The sequence below is a fragment of the Vanessa atalanta genome, chromosome 24 (genome assembly GCF_905147765.1).
Source record: "Vanessa atalanta chromosome 24, ilVanAtal1.2, whole genome shotgun sequence".
In the NCBI taxonomy this organism is placed as follows: Eukaryota; Metazoa; Arthropoda; class Insecta; order Lepidoptera; family Nymphalidae; genus Vanessa; species Vanessa atalanta.
In genome coordinates, this window is record NC_061894.1 from 2,331,829 (window position 1) to 2,349,062 (window position 17,234).

The window sequence follows — 17,234 nt, forward strand, 5'->3', positions numbered from 1 at the left end:
AAACGAAAGCAGTGGGTTGGAGCTCTTAATTAGCTAAGCAGTTATTTTATACATATTCCCTCCCAGAATCTTGCAAGAGTTCCTTGTATAAAGAAAAGTAAGAACCAAGATATAATGGAAGGCCTAAAGCACCGAAACTTGATATAATTGGTGATACTTCCGGACTCATTTTACAAGTCCAGCTCTGTCTGATGACAGATGCAGGTTTCCTAACGATTTATTCATTGACTGCAAGTTAAGCACCTTTTTAGATTCAAGTCTTTTTCCGACCCGTTCATTACAGCTGATATGGACAATTCAATCTTCAACCCAAGATTTACTGGATGAAAATTATGTGATTGTTGATGTACAAGTTATTAGAAGGTTCAGAGAAGAAAAATAAGCTGACGTTTCAAAAGAATTAGATCATTATTATTAATAAAGTATGCTGTACAGTATTTTCTGTATCTTTATAGTTTAAATGTTTTATTTATCGTCTTATAGACAATAAGCTAACGCGTTACGCGATGTAACTCTAAGTGATAATATATCAGTAAAATAAGATCTTTAGCAAGTGAATATCGTGTATCATCTTACTTTCTAGATTGGAGTGCCCTTTGCTTTCACCCTCGGCGAAGTTAATAGGATGGAACACTTTCGATAGCCGGTTCAAGATACATAACGAATGTTTAGCATCAGCGAAAAGGTTATTGTGAACAAACATTCGAAGTTATTAAATATATCTTCATCAAATTTCGTGCCTAAAGATATCTAATTTTTTTTAGGCACTAAATTCAGCGGAACTATTTAAAAACAAAAAACTCTTAAGGTATCTTATCCTATTTATTCACGCTATGATCCACGGGGCACACTATTTAGATTTAGCAATATAATTTCGTCAAATTATAACATGAAACTCGACATCGATTTGCTGAGGACTGAGGTGAAAGAAAAAGTTAATATCACACTCTAAATTAAAATATCATTTGGAATATGACGTAGATAGACCCTACACTCATATTGCGCGCAAGGCATCTCTTAACGCACGGCTGAGCGCGTCGCTCTGGGCTGGCGCACCTGTTCGTGTTTCCTGTCTGCCATCTTGAACTGCAGGTTCCATAGTGTATCCTTTATGATTATAAATATTCCTATTACTCGTAATATACTTAAAAAATATGTGATAATTATTTTTTAATGACTAACCTTTACAATAACTTTAAAAAACTATATATTTTATAGAGGTACCGTTTACGGTAAGATATTAATTTGGGTGGACAATGAACAATGTCAATAAAATCATCGTAAAAAAAGAACAGAAGTAATCAGTAAATAATTTCCACTAAAAGTATGAAAGAAGTAACCAAGAAACAACAAAAGGTAGTCCAATAACGGTACTAAGGCGATATTTCAAAGACGTGCGAAATTTCGACAATCGCGTTCGACGGCGCACATCTCCGGTTTCTCCGAACCGAGTGAATTATGACTCGCTACTGGCGATGCAATTACGATTACCGGGAGCCGGATATTATATGATACTAAAGATTATACGACCGGGAAATATAACAACAATAAACACAACAATCGTATCTTGTTTATTCGTACAACTTTTTTTAAATTGCTTTCTTAATTTGTATTCGAACAAATTAGCAACATATAACACAGGATAATTACCAAACTAGTCAAAGAACTCTTACTAAATCTATTTGATTGAGATTAGGATCCAAAACAGCGGATGTGATAGAATTAAAAAAAAACAACTAGTTTTAGCAACGGTCGTCGGTAAATACTTATTTATAGTTGTCTAGCAGTTCACGAAACTGGCACAAAGCCTTCGAGGAGGCAATTCATTTGTCTTGAATAAAATGCAGAAACAAAGATTTCCTTTATCCGGAACCGGTCGTGACGCATTAGGTCGGTCACTGGACCATGATACGATCGATGTTAATTTAATATTTTTTCATACTCATATAATTTTGTTTAAAAAAACAGAGAAGAATATATAATTACAATCTACTAATATTTAATTGAAATAGTTGGATGATAAATTCAACAATGCAGTCTCTCCCTCTTACAAATGTAAAATCAATGATAACAGAAAGAGAGAAAAATTCGTGTTTACCTAAACAACAAAATAAGGCCGTATATTAACTGTTAAACTAGTAAATTTCGTTTATATAGTAAAATGATCGTAATAATATTCCTAACTAAAAAATTCCTAACTGTATCCTTTTTATCATTGAATGCTACAATGGACAGAATTTTCACAGTAATTATTACACATCGCATTGAAGCGTGAGATCAGTACGAGTAGCCACTGCGGTTTATTTGCATGTTACGTTGTTAATATTAAAAGTATGATTTTAATGAAGTCTTGGAATGCAGATCCTGCACTATTTAAATTTGTCTGATTATCCAAGCGTGCAAATGTAGTTACCTAATGTGTTATCACTTAATAAACGCTTGAATCAATTTAGAAATACGTGGCATTGTTAGTTACGTTGAATTTTAATATATATATAACATCCTTTATTTTTTATTCGTAAAAACCGTTTTAAGTTCCTACTGGCCTTCAAGTATAATAATAAAATCAAGTCCAAACTAAATTACTGCTTATTTAATTCGCACAGGAAATTATTAAACTACTATAATGACTCATTAAGACTTGGTGCGTTAGTCGGTGTCGTCCCGACTTCGAAATATATAAAATTACGAGACTATGATACCCAATGGTGTGAACCAATTTTATCTGGTTTAATCTGGTTTGGAAATTTTAAAATGCTTCTATAACTTGAAAACCATGGAAATAATTCAAATAAACTAACGTTTTAGACCGAACATAACCGTAAGGTACAAAAAACTATATTTGTACCGCAGTCCCAATATCCCAATAGTCCCAATGGGCAAAGACTGCCATTGAATGGCCTTTTTGGTATGACGAAAAATATCAAACAAGACGATACAAAATGATCACAAGTTGGTGCATGTCAGAGTATTGGCATATCTGAAGATCAGTTGAGCAAGCAAATTGCTACTGTTTGGAATGTCGTCTCGCTATGCATGTTATTAATTGCGAGAAATTTCAATCACGTCTATTATATACAAGTATGCAAATTATGATTACTTTTTGATCATTGATGGCTTTTCCCTAAGTGTTACTGATCCGTTGATTTTATCATAGTAATATTTTATTTCGATGCATTCTTATAAATTCATTTGGAGTATAATTTTGATTCATGTAGCATTTTTGCGTTCCTGCAATTGCCTAATATACACGTATTTATTTGTTTATGTATAGCCTCTTTGGACGCCTTTCGCTTATACATAATCTATGATGTCAGCAATATTTCCATTGTCCTGTCGAGTGTCTACATCGAGTACAGTCGACATTATTCGAACTATTTTAAGATTTGAACTTTAACGTCTCGAGAATGCCACATCGTCGTTTGTTGTTGACTTATCTATTCCAGATCTTTCTTGTGCAATATTATTTTTGGTTACGATGTATTTTCGACGGTCAAAAATTTTCAAAGTTAACAGTAATGTTTAGTTTGACCTTTCCTTGAAGATCTAATCGTTTTATAATTGCTTTTTCAGTTAAAATATGCTTCCTAATTAATCGCTTTACAGGAACAACGACACATCAAGATATTTAAGTAGTTACATGGTCATTGAAAAGTTAGTTCGGAGAGTACTAAGCGATACAGTTGAATATAAAAATATAGGAAGTAATGTAGATGCCGGACTATGATTTGAGTTTTTAATTTTCGAGCGAGAGGTACTCGAATTTCATATTGACTCATATACAAATATTGTTCTCTAACACGAAGAAAACACAAGCATTTGTAACAAACACCGATAACAACATCTATTAATGTATTACAATTAAATGTTAAATTTGAAACAATCACAGTAGTATACTGACTTATGGAGAAAAAATATGTACCTATAAACTGCTTTAAAAATTAATCTGGCTAAGCGTTTCAGATTATCAGCGTTTCAAATCATAAGGATTTTCGCAAAGTATCCCTATATAAATTACAGCATAATATAATGAAATAAATATACTTCCACACAATTGTGCAGTACAGTAAATCATGATGTACCACACAGAATATTTTACCAAAACGAAATCGGTATATAGTCAAGACCAAACTCGGACACAAAACCAAAACCTATCCAGCACACCAGAAATATTTCGCAACAAACGCAAAGAACCTCTACATCGAATCATCGAATCTATTCATATAAAATGATTACATCAGTAGGTTTCTCTCTATGTAATATTGGACATATACCACAAGGATGACCTACACTTGTGACACAAGCGCACAAATCAATTTGTTAAGACGATAATGCACGGAGCGTGTTCTCTCCATTTTAGTAATACGTCGTTACAAGCCGACAATGCGTCTGATTTTAAATGACGGTATTGTATTCCGTTCCTTTATCTTCAGTTAAATGTATATCTAATTCTGCTGTAAGAGCAAATAATCATTTAATTTTAGTATCACCTGGTTAATTGTCGACACGCGCAATCATAATAGCGTTCATTCAAGTTAAGGTCGATAATTATTATAAAAATGAGACAAAATGTACATAGCTCCATTGTCTTCGTAATTTTGCATTCAGGATCGCTTGCCATTTAAATATTGTTACTGGGATTTTACATTTCAATAATGTGTCTTCGTTTGCAACTACACAATCAGAAATTATAAGTAGCACCAAAATTAAGTACCAAAGGTGGACAAATATTCCTTTTGTGATAAATAATAAAGTAAGATACAAAACACGTGTAGTTCAATATTCCACTGCTCTACTCCGTTGCTCCACTGCGGTTAGGATGTCCTAGTATTTCGATCACTATAAGACTCCTTCTCAGTGTTTATTCAAGGGTAAAAACTCTGACTTGGTAACGCTTGTTTAAGGCGTAGATAATTAGTATATGAATTATTTTGAATATAACTTTATATATAGTTATATGCATTTCATAGATCAACAATTAAAAATAAATTACTTATTCCTTCAACAAGTTCACTATATAAAAGCAAATCTTAACAGATATAAAGTTAAAGAATATACAAATGACAGCCGATTGTGACCATATTTTTTTGTGATAATTGAAATAATTACTTTTAATAAATGTCCAATACACAACTTTAAAATGTAAATGTTGCCAAATAATTTCTTAGTTTGACTCTACATTATGAAACGAAGATATTTACGCAATTTCAACTAAATCTCTTACAGTTTATGCCTTATACTCTAAGATAGTCAGTTAGTCAGGACATTGGCATTCTGATAGTCAGTCAGATCGTGACGAGGACAGCCGTTGCCTGTTACAATGTACGTATCACGATCACAATCGAAAAACTTTTCTGAAAAAATAAAATTATATATTACATCCACAGTTAATTCAAGAAACTATACTTCGTATTTGTATATATGTATATAGTAGGTACTTAGACATTTCCTAGGTAAAGTAAAAACAAAATGGTATTCAATACGTCGCGTGTTGTGGAATTAGATGCATCGTACACTATATTTCAATGCAAATTACATTACCAAGTAAATGATTGAGGTATGACGTCACTGATGTTTTTTATAGAAAACTTTACGTCAAACGAGGACCACACCATTGAATATGAATCAGTACGGCTCACGGCTCAATATAAGTTAATATTATAAATATTCATCAAAAACTCAATCTAACTTTGTTGTTAATTTTAAAATAGAATTATATAGCTATATAGACAGATCACTCACAGGCGCAAGTCTTAGTAATTTAACAGTTAAAATTGACATAAATACTATGCATGTTTCATATTGTTTTATTTTGATGATAGAATTATGCTCCTTACAGACACAAGTAAATCAATCTGATCATGGATGATTGTTGTTGTCACTATATAACAAATAGATACATAAATGACTCAAGAAACTATTGAATTTTGATGACGTCATTTAATTAGTAAATGCAAAACATTTTAGCTCTTTCAATATAAATAAAATACTCTATAAAAAACCATACAAGACGCAAAGGAATCTCGTTGAGCAATAAATTAAAATCTACATGGAGTACTCGACCAGATTTAGCCCTCGCATCTCGTAGGCGGAGATACACAGCTGCCATAGTCGCATGCAATTCACTTCGAGATCGAGTTAGGCCTTAGTACTTCAAATGTATTTAAATTCTTATTCATACTCAACTGAACTCAGTGTAATTGAAACGATCGCCTGTTAATAAGATTGGCATTCAAAGCTAAATATACAACTGTAGCTTGTGAAAACTTCAAGATTCATTTGCGCAAAAGCTTTAATGGTAATCCGGAACGGCGATACCAAATAAAGAAAATACATTACTGTTTTCAGCGCGACACCTATCTTATCTCAAACACGTATATAAATATATTGATTTGTCTTTGAATGCTGACACATCTGACAATTTGAACGATGAGATGACCTTGCGTTAAGATTCGTACAAAATTTTGATCTTTCAATTTTGTTATAGTTGAACTTTGTTTTGATTGATAATAATCAGTCAATTGAGGGCTGTGTCTCTTTGTACATTGCTGAATATCAAGTTTTAAAACCTAGAGGAATAAAATTACTAACAGTATTGGAAGTAATACGGTGCAAAATGAATTCGAATATCTTAGCTTATATAATAATAATAATAATAATAAATAATAAGCCCCCCAAAATCCAACCTTACGTCCGAGTCGAACACCAGACCACGTGGGGGGCGGACACGCATACATTTGAAACTTATGCGGCAAACAAGGCTATGGTAACCCATCAAACATGGAGCAACATTCAGAGAGATTACGTATAGGGCCGCTACCCGGGGGTCGCCGGGGCACACCTGGAGCCAGTGCTGGGTGTTACAGCATGCGATCCACTGGCGGTGGGGGACTGAGCAGGCGGGTTCCCCCCGAACAATTATCTACAGCCGACAATAGTTTACCCGTTATTAGTGCTAATCAAAATTCTGCTGTTAGTTTTAACAGGCCAACTGAGGATGTTTCGCAGGGAGCCGCTAGCTCACAACCTGCGACCACCAAGGCTGGTAAACCCAGAGTACGCATGAAGTGGGACAAAGAAGTTAACTTGTTTATTATGCGTACTTATCTTTATATTACAAAATTAGAAACTGATAAAGTTAGAATCTGATAATGAGCTGACTGACTGTACTGACTGACTTTTTCACTCCCCAGATACACTTGGTCATTGACCCGTGTGACTGGAATATTTGCCCCATTATTTGGGAGATAATTAGTCCAAGAAGAATAAATAATAATGTAATATATTGACGTTTAGCGCGTAAGAATTATGACCATGAATGAAACAGAATGTCAAAGGTTGTGCAAATAAACAATAACATAAACACGTCATGTCACAAGTTACCGCGAAGAAAAGATACAGTTTTATAAATTTGTTGGGTTTTATTATGAAATTTAGCTAAGAGTTTGGTGGCCTTAAAAATACCATTTGGTACAACCATTACTACTAAAGATGTTCCTTTGTTAATTGTTACAGAAAAATAAAATGATTAACTATGATATTTGATAACTATACATTTTATAGTATTAGTGTGTGTTTTATGAATAGGATTGGGGGTACCACAATTTATTGAAACACTGCAAGCTGACTAGCGTTACACCTAAGAGGTATTCCATTACAACTCAGATTTTATTGTATTATTCATAGGTAAATATTTACGGTAATATTGTTTACGTTATATATGATTAACTTTTACCTTCACCTTTCTCGGTGGCGTCGTTTCCGTTTCGACATGTCTGTAGCGTTCAGCGGATCTGTGAACCTCCCTGCCTCTAACATCCTCCAGGGACGCTTTCTCCTCACCGCGGGTCAACGTAGTTACTTTCCTAACTATCCTGGTGGTAATACGTCGCTGCCCGCTGTCGTCTTTCTTCGAGATCTTCGTCGACTCCAACGAGGAGCCCAGGACCTCGGTCGACAAGCGCTTATTCGTATGAATCGCCTGTAGTTCCGAAACACCCCTCCCGCCGGCTGATAACGGTACAGCTAAAGCGCTCTCACCGTCGTACTCGAAATGTGTCTGATTACCATCGTGTACTATTCGTCCATTGTAACCTTCTTCTCTGTACGATCCAGAGCGATAGCTCGACCTCTCAAACCCGGGATAATTACCATCGAATACCGTTTCGTGTTTCGTCAAACTCTCCCTCAAACTTCTAGGCACAGAAGCCAGGTTTAGACTGGTCGTGATGGGGGATCCTACCGGCGATGGGGAAGGTTTCTTCAAACTCGACTTCAACGGTTTCGTATCATCACTCTCGAGTGTCCCTTGAACGAAGAGGCGCTTGCTGCTGCCTTCTTTTACGAACCTATACATCGACATTCTCGATTCGTTCCTCTCAGGCCTTCACGGGCCGGTATAACATAATACTGATCGGGCTTGACGCGCTGCGGTGTTATTTCCAACTTATTACGGATTCGATACGCGCACAACTTGCTACACCGTTATGTGACAATACTTGCAAATGGGTTACTTCAAAGGATCGGGCGATGAGTGGGAAATTGTTGATATTGACTATATTTAGAAATGTATCAGGCTTCGTTTAAATTGAACGACTTCTGGTTTAGCTGTGACACGCGTCAAAGGAATTTAGTACCATTAATACCTATTATTGCTGTTGTTGTAGCTTAAAATGGTAATAACAAATTAAACTACCATCTAAGGAAAATCTCTGTGAGTTTTTAAACGTAACTATATCAATATTATTCAATATACCAACATGAAATTAACTTGTATTATTACTTGATGTTTGTAATCAAGCTATGTAGAATTCATTTAATGCAAAGAAAGTGAACGTGAACTTAGCGTCCGTGGTGGGTTTCAAACAGGCTTTGGATTAGCCAAGTTTCCTTGCCATATTTGTATTCCGACAAATACGGAGACCCTTCCGGCGGACGCCGGCGTCACTAAACGTTAAGGAAACTGATTTCGTGACGCCTTAGAACAAACGATTTTTTTTATATTGTTTTAGTTATTTTTTTACGGTTTTTCCTATTTTCGTAATGACTTTAAACTAACTTTAAGCCAAGACTAAGAAACAAACATTCCATCATAATATCATAGTCATAATATTAGCGTATTCATAAACATTCGAAGTGGTAATTTTTTTTTATTTAAAAATAATGATATTAAATATTACGGGTTTATTCGTAATGGGCAGACATGCGAAGGATTTCATTCAACAATTCAACAAACATGTAAACCTTGACCTAGGAGCTTACGTAAACGATATTATGTAAACCTCTGATAAATTATGCCGAAAATCGATGACGTCATGACCTTTTATCTATATCTTTAAAGTTAAATTGGAGAAGGTTCTATAAGAGTAATATTTGCATCAAAAGTGCTCTGTTTATAATTGCCAATTCATTCGAGCCTTGGCACTTACGTCCTTATGGTTTTTGTCCTATTATAATACTGACTCAATTATCATAGTATAGTAGCCCTTTAGACCTTACAGATGGAATAAAATTGTATAAATCGATATTTCAAAATAGTATAAAAATATTAGTTCTTTGAAACATTAATTTTTTTTAAATAAAGGTTATTTTGAGGCGAGACAAAGATTGTTACTGTGATTCGAAAGATCGAATAAGTTTAAGCTCGCTTGGTAACGGAGTTTCTATATTTACTAATATCTATTGAATGTCAGATGAAAAGGACGCCAGCGACAGTTCAGACCTCGCTCCACGACCCGAGCTGACTCATGACGTGATCTAACAAAAGCTTTATAAATAAAATCAAGGATATTTAAAGAAAATCTATTTGTAGAAAATATTTAATTTACGTGAAACTATGTTATTGGTTTTATTTAAACATGTACATCGTTATTGTTATTTGATTTCAAATATATTTACAAAATTGCCAAAATTGTATCCTTTCATCTGGTTATGTACGAAGAACCACTTCTTTCCGGTTGTGTAATAAAATTCTACCGTTTTGATTCGTTCCGTAAACAATGTTCAAATCGAAATTTGACCGGAACGACTCCTTGCTTTCGTGTGCGTTTATATAATCCTGCGATGTTAAAAAGGTAGAAAATTAAAGTAATTGTCTTTGTGTGCTCTTTGAAAACCAATATTTACAAAACGCTCTACATATAACCTCATAATAGAGTGTGTAATATTCAATTATTTGTATGTGGGTGTCACAGTGGATACCGGCCGACATTTTTGCGGGGGATTTTATAATTCTATGGTTGACGCCTACAAGGTTGGACCTTGGGACGCTTTATATGGAGCAATAAGTGTCGGTTTAATTTTAATATGACAATGCATTAAAATTAAGTTGATGTTTGGTAATCATGTAGCGAAAAAACATTAACAAACTCTTGGAATGTAAACAAAGGAACTTTTTTCATTTATATCTGAAGGGATACTAGTTTTTTATGTCACGTTAAACATTCCAATTTCGATTTTATACCGAAGGAGGAAAACTGAAAGTGCTATGGCGGTTGACATGATGTGTGTCAAGAAGTAGGTACATAAGCGAAGACATCTTGACACATTTTAATTTTTACTTCTATTTTTGTATTTTACTTGGTAGCCAATCTGGGTAGGTACTACATCATATATTCTAAGTCTTCAATAGACACAAGTATCATAACATCTTAGTTCCTAATGTCAGTGGCGAATTGACAATGCATAAGTATATATTTTCTACAACCACTATAAATATGGTTTTGATCATATATAGATGAATCAAAGAGAAAAACATCCAAAAACAAATGAATGCTTTGTAATCGTTCTAATATTTGAGAAATGCAGCATATTAACTCGAATCACACAAAGTGATTGCATTGATTTTAATACAAAAACGATACCAGTTTAAAACTAAACAATACATAATAATACATAATGCAGATATATGTCTTGGTCTAGCCCTGCGCCTCAAGTGTCAAGATAAATTCAGTGACCTTACTTTCGGTAAGGATAGACACACAATAAGCAGATGTCAGTTGCTTCGTATAACTAACATGTGTGCCCTTTTGCAATGTTTTAAGAAAGGCTTGGTAAGGCTCTCTGCGAGCGCGTCTCTGTCCGTACCATTCATCAGATATTCGACCGCTAAACGGCAATACGTAGAATATCTTGGTTGCGCATTGGCGATGTATGGAATGATCATTAATTACGTCGCCAATGTCTATGGGTGGCAGTGACCATTTTGATGAGGTTACATTTTAGCTCGTACCTTAAAACCGTAAGTATATTAGAAAAGAAGTTTACTTATGCCCTATTAGCATTAGGCCACTAAATAAATCTCGGCTACAGTATAAGAACACTGAGCGGTTATTATATAAAAAATATACATCAAGTTCGTTACCGAAAGAACCCCTATAAGTAAAATTAAGCAATTCAGTTAATACTTAATAGGATTATTTTTATCGATATAAAAATTCCAACGATCGCTAAGTGTTATGACTTTTAAAGTTGCCAGTTTTTTAACGTCAATTAAAATCAAATTTCATTTGTAATCGTTTACATTTCGACAATTAACGAATTCAGATTATATTTCCTTGATTAATAAATATTTATTTTGTATTTATTTGTAAGTAATAAAATATTTTATTTATTTAATATTTATTTTGAATTCCGTTGATCGCTTCATTTTTTTTAAGGTTGACAGAAGTGTAATTTAAATACAATTGAATGTAAAAACAAACGTTTACTATTTATATTAATTAAATGTTTTCCAATATTGAATTTTGTATCTAATTTATAAGTCGCAGGTTCGAATCTGTCCCCTTGGTAATGACACACCTAGGGTTGCCATACGAGTGCATCCGGTGAACGTCCGGACGAAGTTTTAAATTATTCTGATTTCAAAAACTTTATTGAAACAATGAAAAAAACAAATCAAAAATAAAAACTTTTAGGAAGATAATCAATCGATAATTCAAGTAAAAAATATGGCGTGCCGGAGCAGACTGTCATGGTTCTTAAGTTAATACAGATAGCAACTCTATCGAAGGCAATTTTAAAACTTTAAGAGTAATAATAAAATAATAACAGCTTAATAATAAGATATAATTATTACATGTACCTATATGGTTAATTGATAATAATTAGTGCCTTTTTTGCGATCACTCTAAGTAGAATCTAAATTCGGAGCCGGTGGTAGCTTTCAATTTAATTCACCTTCAGTACCAAAAGAGCGTATTTGAATAAAAAATATATTTGATTTTGATTCATAAAATATTATTAACCTCAGTAATAATCACTTCTAACTAATAATGCGCATAAAGGCGCTTCTTGTTTATATGTATTTTGACCTTGCTTGTTTTATATATAGTTAGTGTTAATTACCTTGCTCTTGCACTGTTTCAAATTCATAATCATTCATATTAAACTGAGCTTGTAATCTATTAGACTTCAAAAGTAATGCTTTTTTTCAAATCTGCACTGACATCTCTTTTCATAGATTTTATATTCGTATACCAGAATTATTTTTTCATTTATATTACGAGCAATGAACGAATTCTTCTTCGGAAATAAAAGGTCGTATCATCATTCTAATTGTAATGAGAATATACCTTTTAAGTAATTGATGACATATTCTTTAAATTTTTATGACTTTTATTCATAGAATTGTACATTTATATAGTGTCCTATTATATAGGACATTACGTTGCGAGTATATAGCAATTCTAAGTCATCAATTTCAATCACATAAATAACAACATCACTTATAAATGCGTTATCACTCTAAACTGAACTGACATTAAAACTATTAATATTTAATGATCTTCGAGGTCTTAAATTTCAATAAACAACTTCGCGCCGTTTCGTCTATACAAATCGAAATAAAATTATCATCCGCTTAAAAATGCATCGAAAATCCTACCAACAACGATAAGATAGAAAGGCAAGTACTTTATTTTTAAAATTTCACATTTTATCAATCGATAAAATCGTTGAATTTCGACAATATAACGCTACAATATTTAAGGACGTTCATCATTCTTCATTCGAAGTATTACGTCACTCAAAACAATACACTCCCTTTACGAGTTGAGTAACATTTAAGTAACTAATTAGCGTTTACTTAGTTGCTTAAGTTCGCTAAGCAATAACAATATCCCACTAAATCTCAATAGCAACACAACCGTTACTGTCACCGGTATCGGTAAAAAAAATTCGCGTATCGAATCCGTTATTTCACATAAAAACAAAAAAAAATTAAACACAGACCACAGTAAAATCTTTTTCGAAACGGTTAGTGTGTTAGTTATTCGATTCGTTTTTCGAAATTTGAAATTGACGTGCGCGCGCGCTTCGTTCGGATTCTAACAGGTGACTGGCGCGCAGTTGCAGCCTAGCCGCCCGTGACGGCTGTGAAAAAATGTATCGTGGGTTTACGTATGTTTCTCATTCATTATGGGAGCTGAATTCCGTGATAATTGTCATGTTAAATGGACGTTTTTCTTTTGTTTATTATATTAACACTAGCATTACTCTCTTCTTTGTCTTGTCAGACATCCTTTGTTGCTCACGAATAGCGCACTCTGGAGTCGTTTGGTTAACTTCGTCTAAGTTTCGATTTGTTTTGACAAATTACATGTTATACTCTTATTAAAATCCGATTATATTTTTAAGAGGATTTGAAATGTTCACGCAAAAATTTTTTTTACACAATTGCTCAAAAGCATAAAAGTTATCAGGATTCATGTATGCGTGTAAGTTTATTTATTCCACCATAACTGTCTGAACAGATTTGGAGTATCACACTGGGCACAAATTAAATTAATCATTTATTCGGGCATTTGAGTAAGCAACGAAAACACAAGGAAGGTACGAGAAATAAAGATTAGAGGATACTCAGTATCGTTTTCACGCCACGTAAGGTTTCACAAAACGCACTAAACGTCAACATACTTACTATTTACTCCGCCTTACGAATTAGGTTAGGTTAGACACCATTAACTTAGTTTTAAATATTTACCTACTCTTAATTAAATTCTCTCAATTTGTTCAATTAAAAAAATATATTATTACAAATTTTATTATTTTTACAAAACATAAATCAAGGCATCTTGTCCTGAATAGTGAGTTGTTTGTAGTAATTGAGTAATTCTCTACATAAGTAGAGAATTACTCAATTAACAACGTCAATGCAACCAAAATAAATACTTAATAATAATAATTAAGATCACAATCAATTAACATCTAGATAAATAATTAATAATTACTTTTTTTCAACTTTAGTTTTAATTTTCTTACCAAATAATTGTATTCATTGCACTATGCAAATTTTAGTTTATTGAACCAAAAATTACTGACAACAATATTTTTTTTACTTCAGTACTTATTATGAAATAAACGGTTTTACTTTTCAATGATTTTTAAGATGCTTCATGACGTCACAGTGTCAAGTTTTCAGAATTCATACTATTATTAATCTTACATATAATATTAATTATGTAATAATTATTAATCATAATAACTCCTACTCTTGGTCTTGTTAATGTGTATCAATTAATATAATTATATTATATATAGGAACTCTGTATCTTTTTATTAGGTATACATTGTGTGGGTTATTTCAATGGGTGGACGACATTCCATTCGTTTATTTTTTTTGTTGTCAATTAAATATTAAAAAACAACATATAGTAATTGTGTAATAAAATATGTTATTGGTTGTGTGTGTATTAATGAATACAATCGATTTTATTTTACTATTAATTCTATTAATTAAAATCTTAATCAAAACGTTATATAAATAAAAAATAATAATCGAATACTATAATTTTCCATTATATTTAATATAAAATACAGTGTCTTAAATAAGCGATGATATGAAATCGTTTGTTTTATTCAATGTTATGGATTTTCCACTAATCTAATGAAACGCGTGAACTATATAATTCACAACAAGTACTGCCATCTATTGAACGCTGACGCAAAGCGTTGCCAAGCGAAGCTTAGCAAACATGGATACGAACCATTGCTTGTTATGGTAGAGCGCCATCTAGCGTCATATAGTTTTAACCAAGCAAGCAAGGCTTTTAGCGATATTTCGATAACTGACGACTTACCATAATCGTCTGCTAGAGTTTGCGTGGACAAATAAAATATTTAAATCATTTATTAAATATAATTATAGACTTGACGACTGTACATGTTATATTATATTCGTCAAGTCAATGTATATTTTATAAAACAGATGGCGCCACAAGTATAGAGGTACAAATAAGATGTAAGTCCGATTTTAAGCATTCATGTAATGTTCATACTATGTGATTTTTTTTAAACAACAGACATACATTTTTTAATACTTTATATAAATCGTTTATCAATCGAATAATCATTACGAAGTTATAAAAGTCGGTCTCATTGATCCATTTATATAATTTGTTTTATTACGATCAATTTGCATTTACGAGTATTGGATGTGTCACTTGTGACATTGAAATAGTTAGCGCATTGAAGATATATTTCTTCTACGTACCTTCTAATTATTAAATAATATATGATTTCTGAAAAGATGAGCTATATCCGACAAGCGATTTGAACTCCTATTGACCAATTATTAGAGAATATTTTTGCCCTAAAAATTGACAGTTTAGTCGAAATAGTTGTAACTTTGCTGCAATCATCTGGACCAATGTTGACCTCTTCCTTGAAACTGTCATAATTAGTAAACAGCTTATAACATAGTGTTTAGATTTTAACGATAAAATTAAATGTTTATCTTTTTCATCAGTGTTATAAATTTATAATATATAGTGGAATTTGAAATCGGAATCCAGTTTGGCGCCTTTTAATCGATTAATGCTACGAGTTTTTATTAAAGCGCAAAAAAATATTTCAGAAATTTATAAGCATAAATTATATTTTAAAATCTTTATTGAACATAGAGATATTGCACTTTCCTATTGATTGTCAAAATTCTACCACCGGTTCGGAAGGATACACTTTAGACTTGAGGACCGGCGAATTGTGAAATTAGCGCAATTTTTATTTTTGGAGAATCGAAATTAAATTAGAATCGTGACAATTTTTACTAAAGAATATTATTTAAATCGGATACATAAATTATAAACGATTTCAGGCAAGAAGGTACCACACAAAACCCACGACCTTTTGACCATGATCCGTATTTACCACTGAACGTAACCATATCCTCTACCCTTTTCAAGGCTTCACCGGCTGTTACATAAGGGTGCGCGGGCGTTGTGTGGGCGTAACATCTGTTCCGTGACCTTGCGTCCCACCCTCGCTTCAAAGGTCAGTACTCAGTTAAGCAACGTGACGTCATTTCCGAAATATTTGGAAAGTTGAAATTGTGAAGTCATTTTAAAAATCTTTATAAGCTATATAATATTATTCCAGATTCAAATTATAAATAATATTTGTAGTAAACAATACTAAGCTCTATTTTAGGCTTTTGTCAGAATCACAATACATATATTATTATGTATTTATTATAGAATTAAATTAATAAATAAGATTTATTAAAATTTCTCATATTGCAAGTTGGCAAAATTATTTTCGAAAAAGCTGTAGGAAATTTAAATCCGATTTTTTTCTCTCATCCTAATAATTTTAAACAAATATTTGAAACGTATTATACGCATCTGGTATTGTTTTAACAAACAGCGACGCACGCGCACCGGCCGTCGACCCGCGACCGAACTAACAATGTTCCTACAGCTAACTGTAAGACTAACAATTTAAAGACGACTATTTAAATTTGCACTTAAAATTTCAGTATTCAAACTATAAAGTTTGATGTGACAATTTTACTTGGTAACTTTAGGTATCGCCAGCAGGGCAGATATAGCAGATTCAATCGCTAAGAGATTACGAATGGTACATATTGGTCGAAAATTGAAAAGGCGTTATGGACTTAGCAGGGTAGTCAAAGACTTTAATTTCAAGTTATTAGATCAAAAATGACTTCAATTACTGAAACAGGTTGCGTCTTCGTGATTGCATTAAAAGGTAATTAATAAACGGTAGTTCTGATACCTAATTACTTATGTAGATGTACAAACTCATTTAGAATACAAATTTGGCTATGAAAAGACGATATTGAAAATTTCGTGTACATTTTAAGATCGAAGGTCGGTAGAAATAATGCCAATATTAAAAAAAAATTAAAACAAAAATAGGTTATATAACGAGACTATACCTTAACAACTAGCTTTTAAAAAGTAATTAACTTTCAGTAACTGCTCTATAACACGTAT

At 32.7% G+C, this 17,234-nt stretch overlaps 1 protein-coding gene across 8 annotated transcripts in view; it reads right to left on the reverse strand.

The window, feature by feature from the left end:
- The window catches only part of LOC125073351 (dystonin), a 168,658-nt gene that overhangs the window by 108,784 nt on the left and 42,640 nt on the right, over positions 1-17,234 (reverse strand). The window contains exons 1-2 of one of the 8 annotated variants that reach the window (XM_047684144.1): positions 13,231-13,337; positions 7,742-8,427 (exon numbers count right to left, since the gene is read on the reverse strand). The exons of 6 other annotated variants lie outside the window; for them this stretch is intronic. In XM_047684144.1, coding sequence (XP_047540100.1) covers positions 7,742-8,362 — 621 coding nt within the window. In that variant the 5' untranslated portion in view covers positions 8,363-8,427; positions 13,231-13,337. Of the gene's footprint in view, positions 1-7,735; positions 8,428-13,230; positions 13,338-17,234 lie in introns of those variants that run through there. One more of the 8 variants, XM_047684143.1, reaches the window with a different exon arrangement.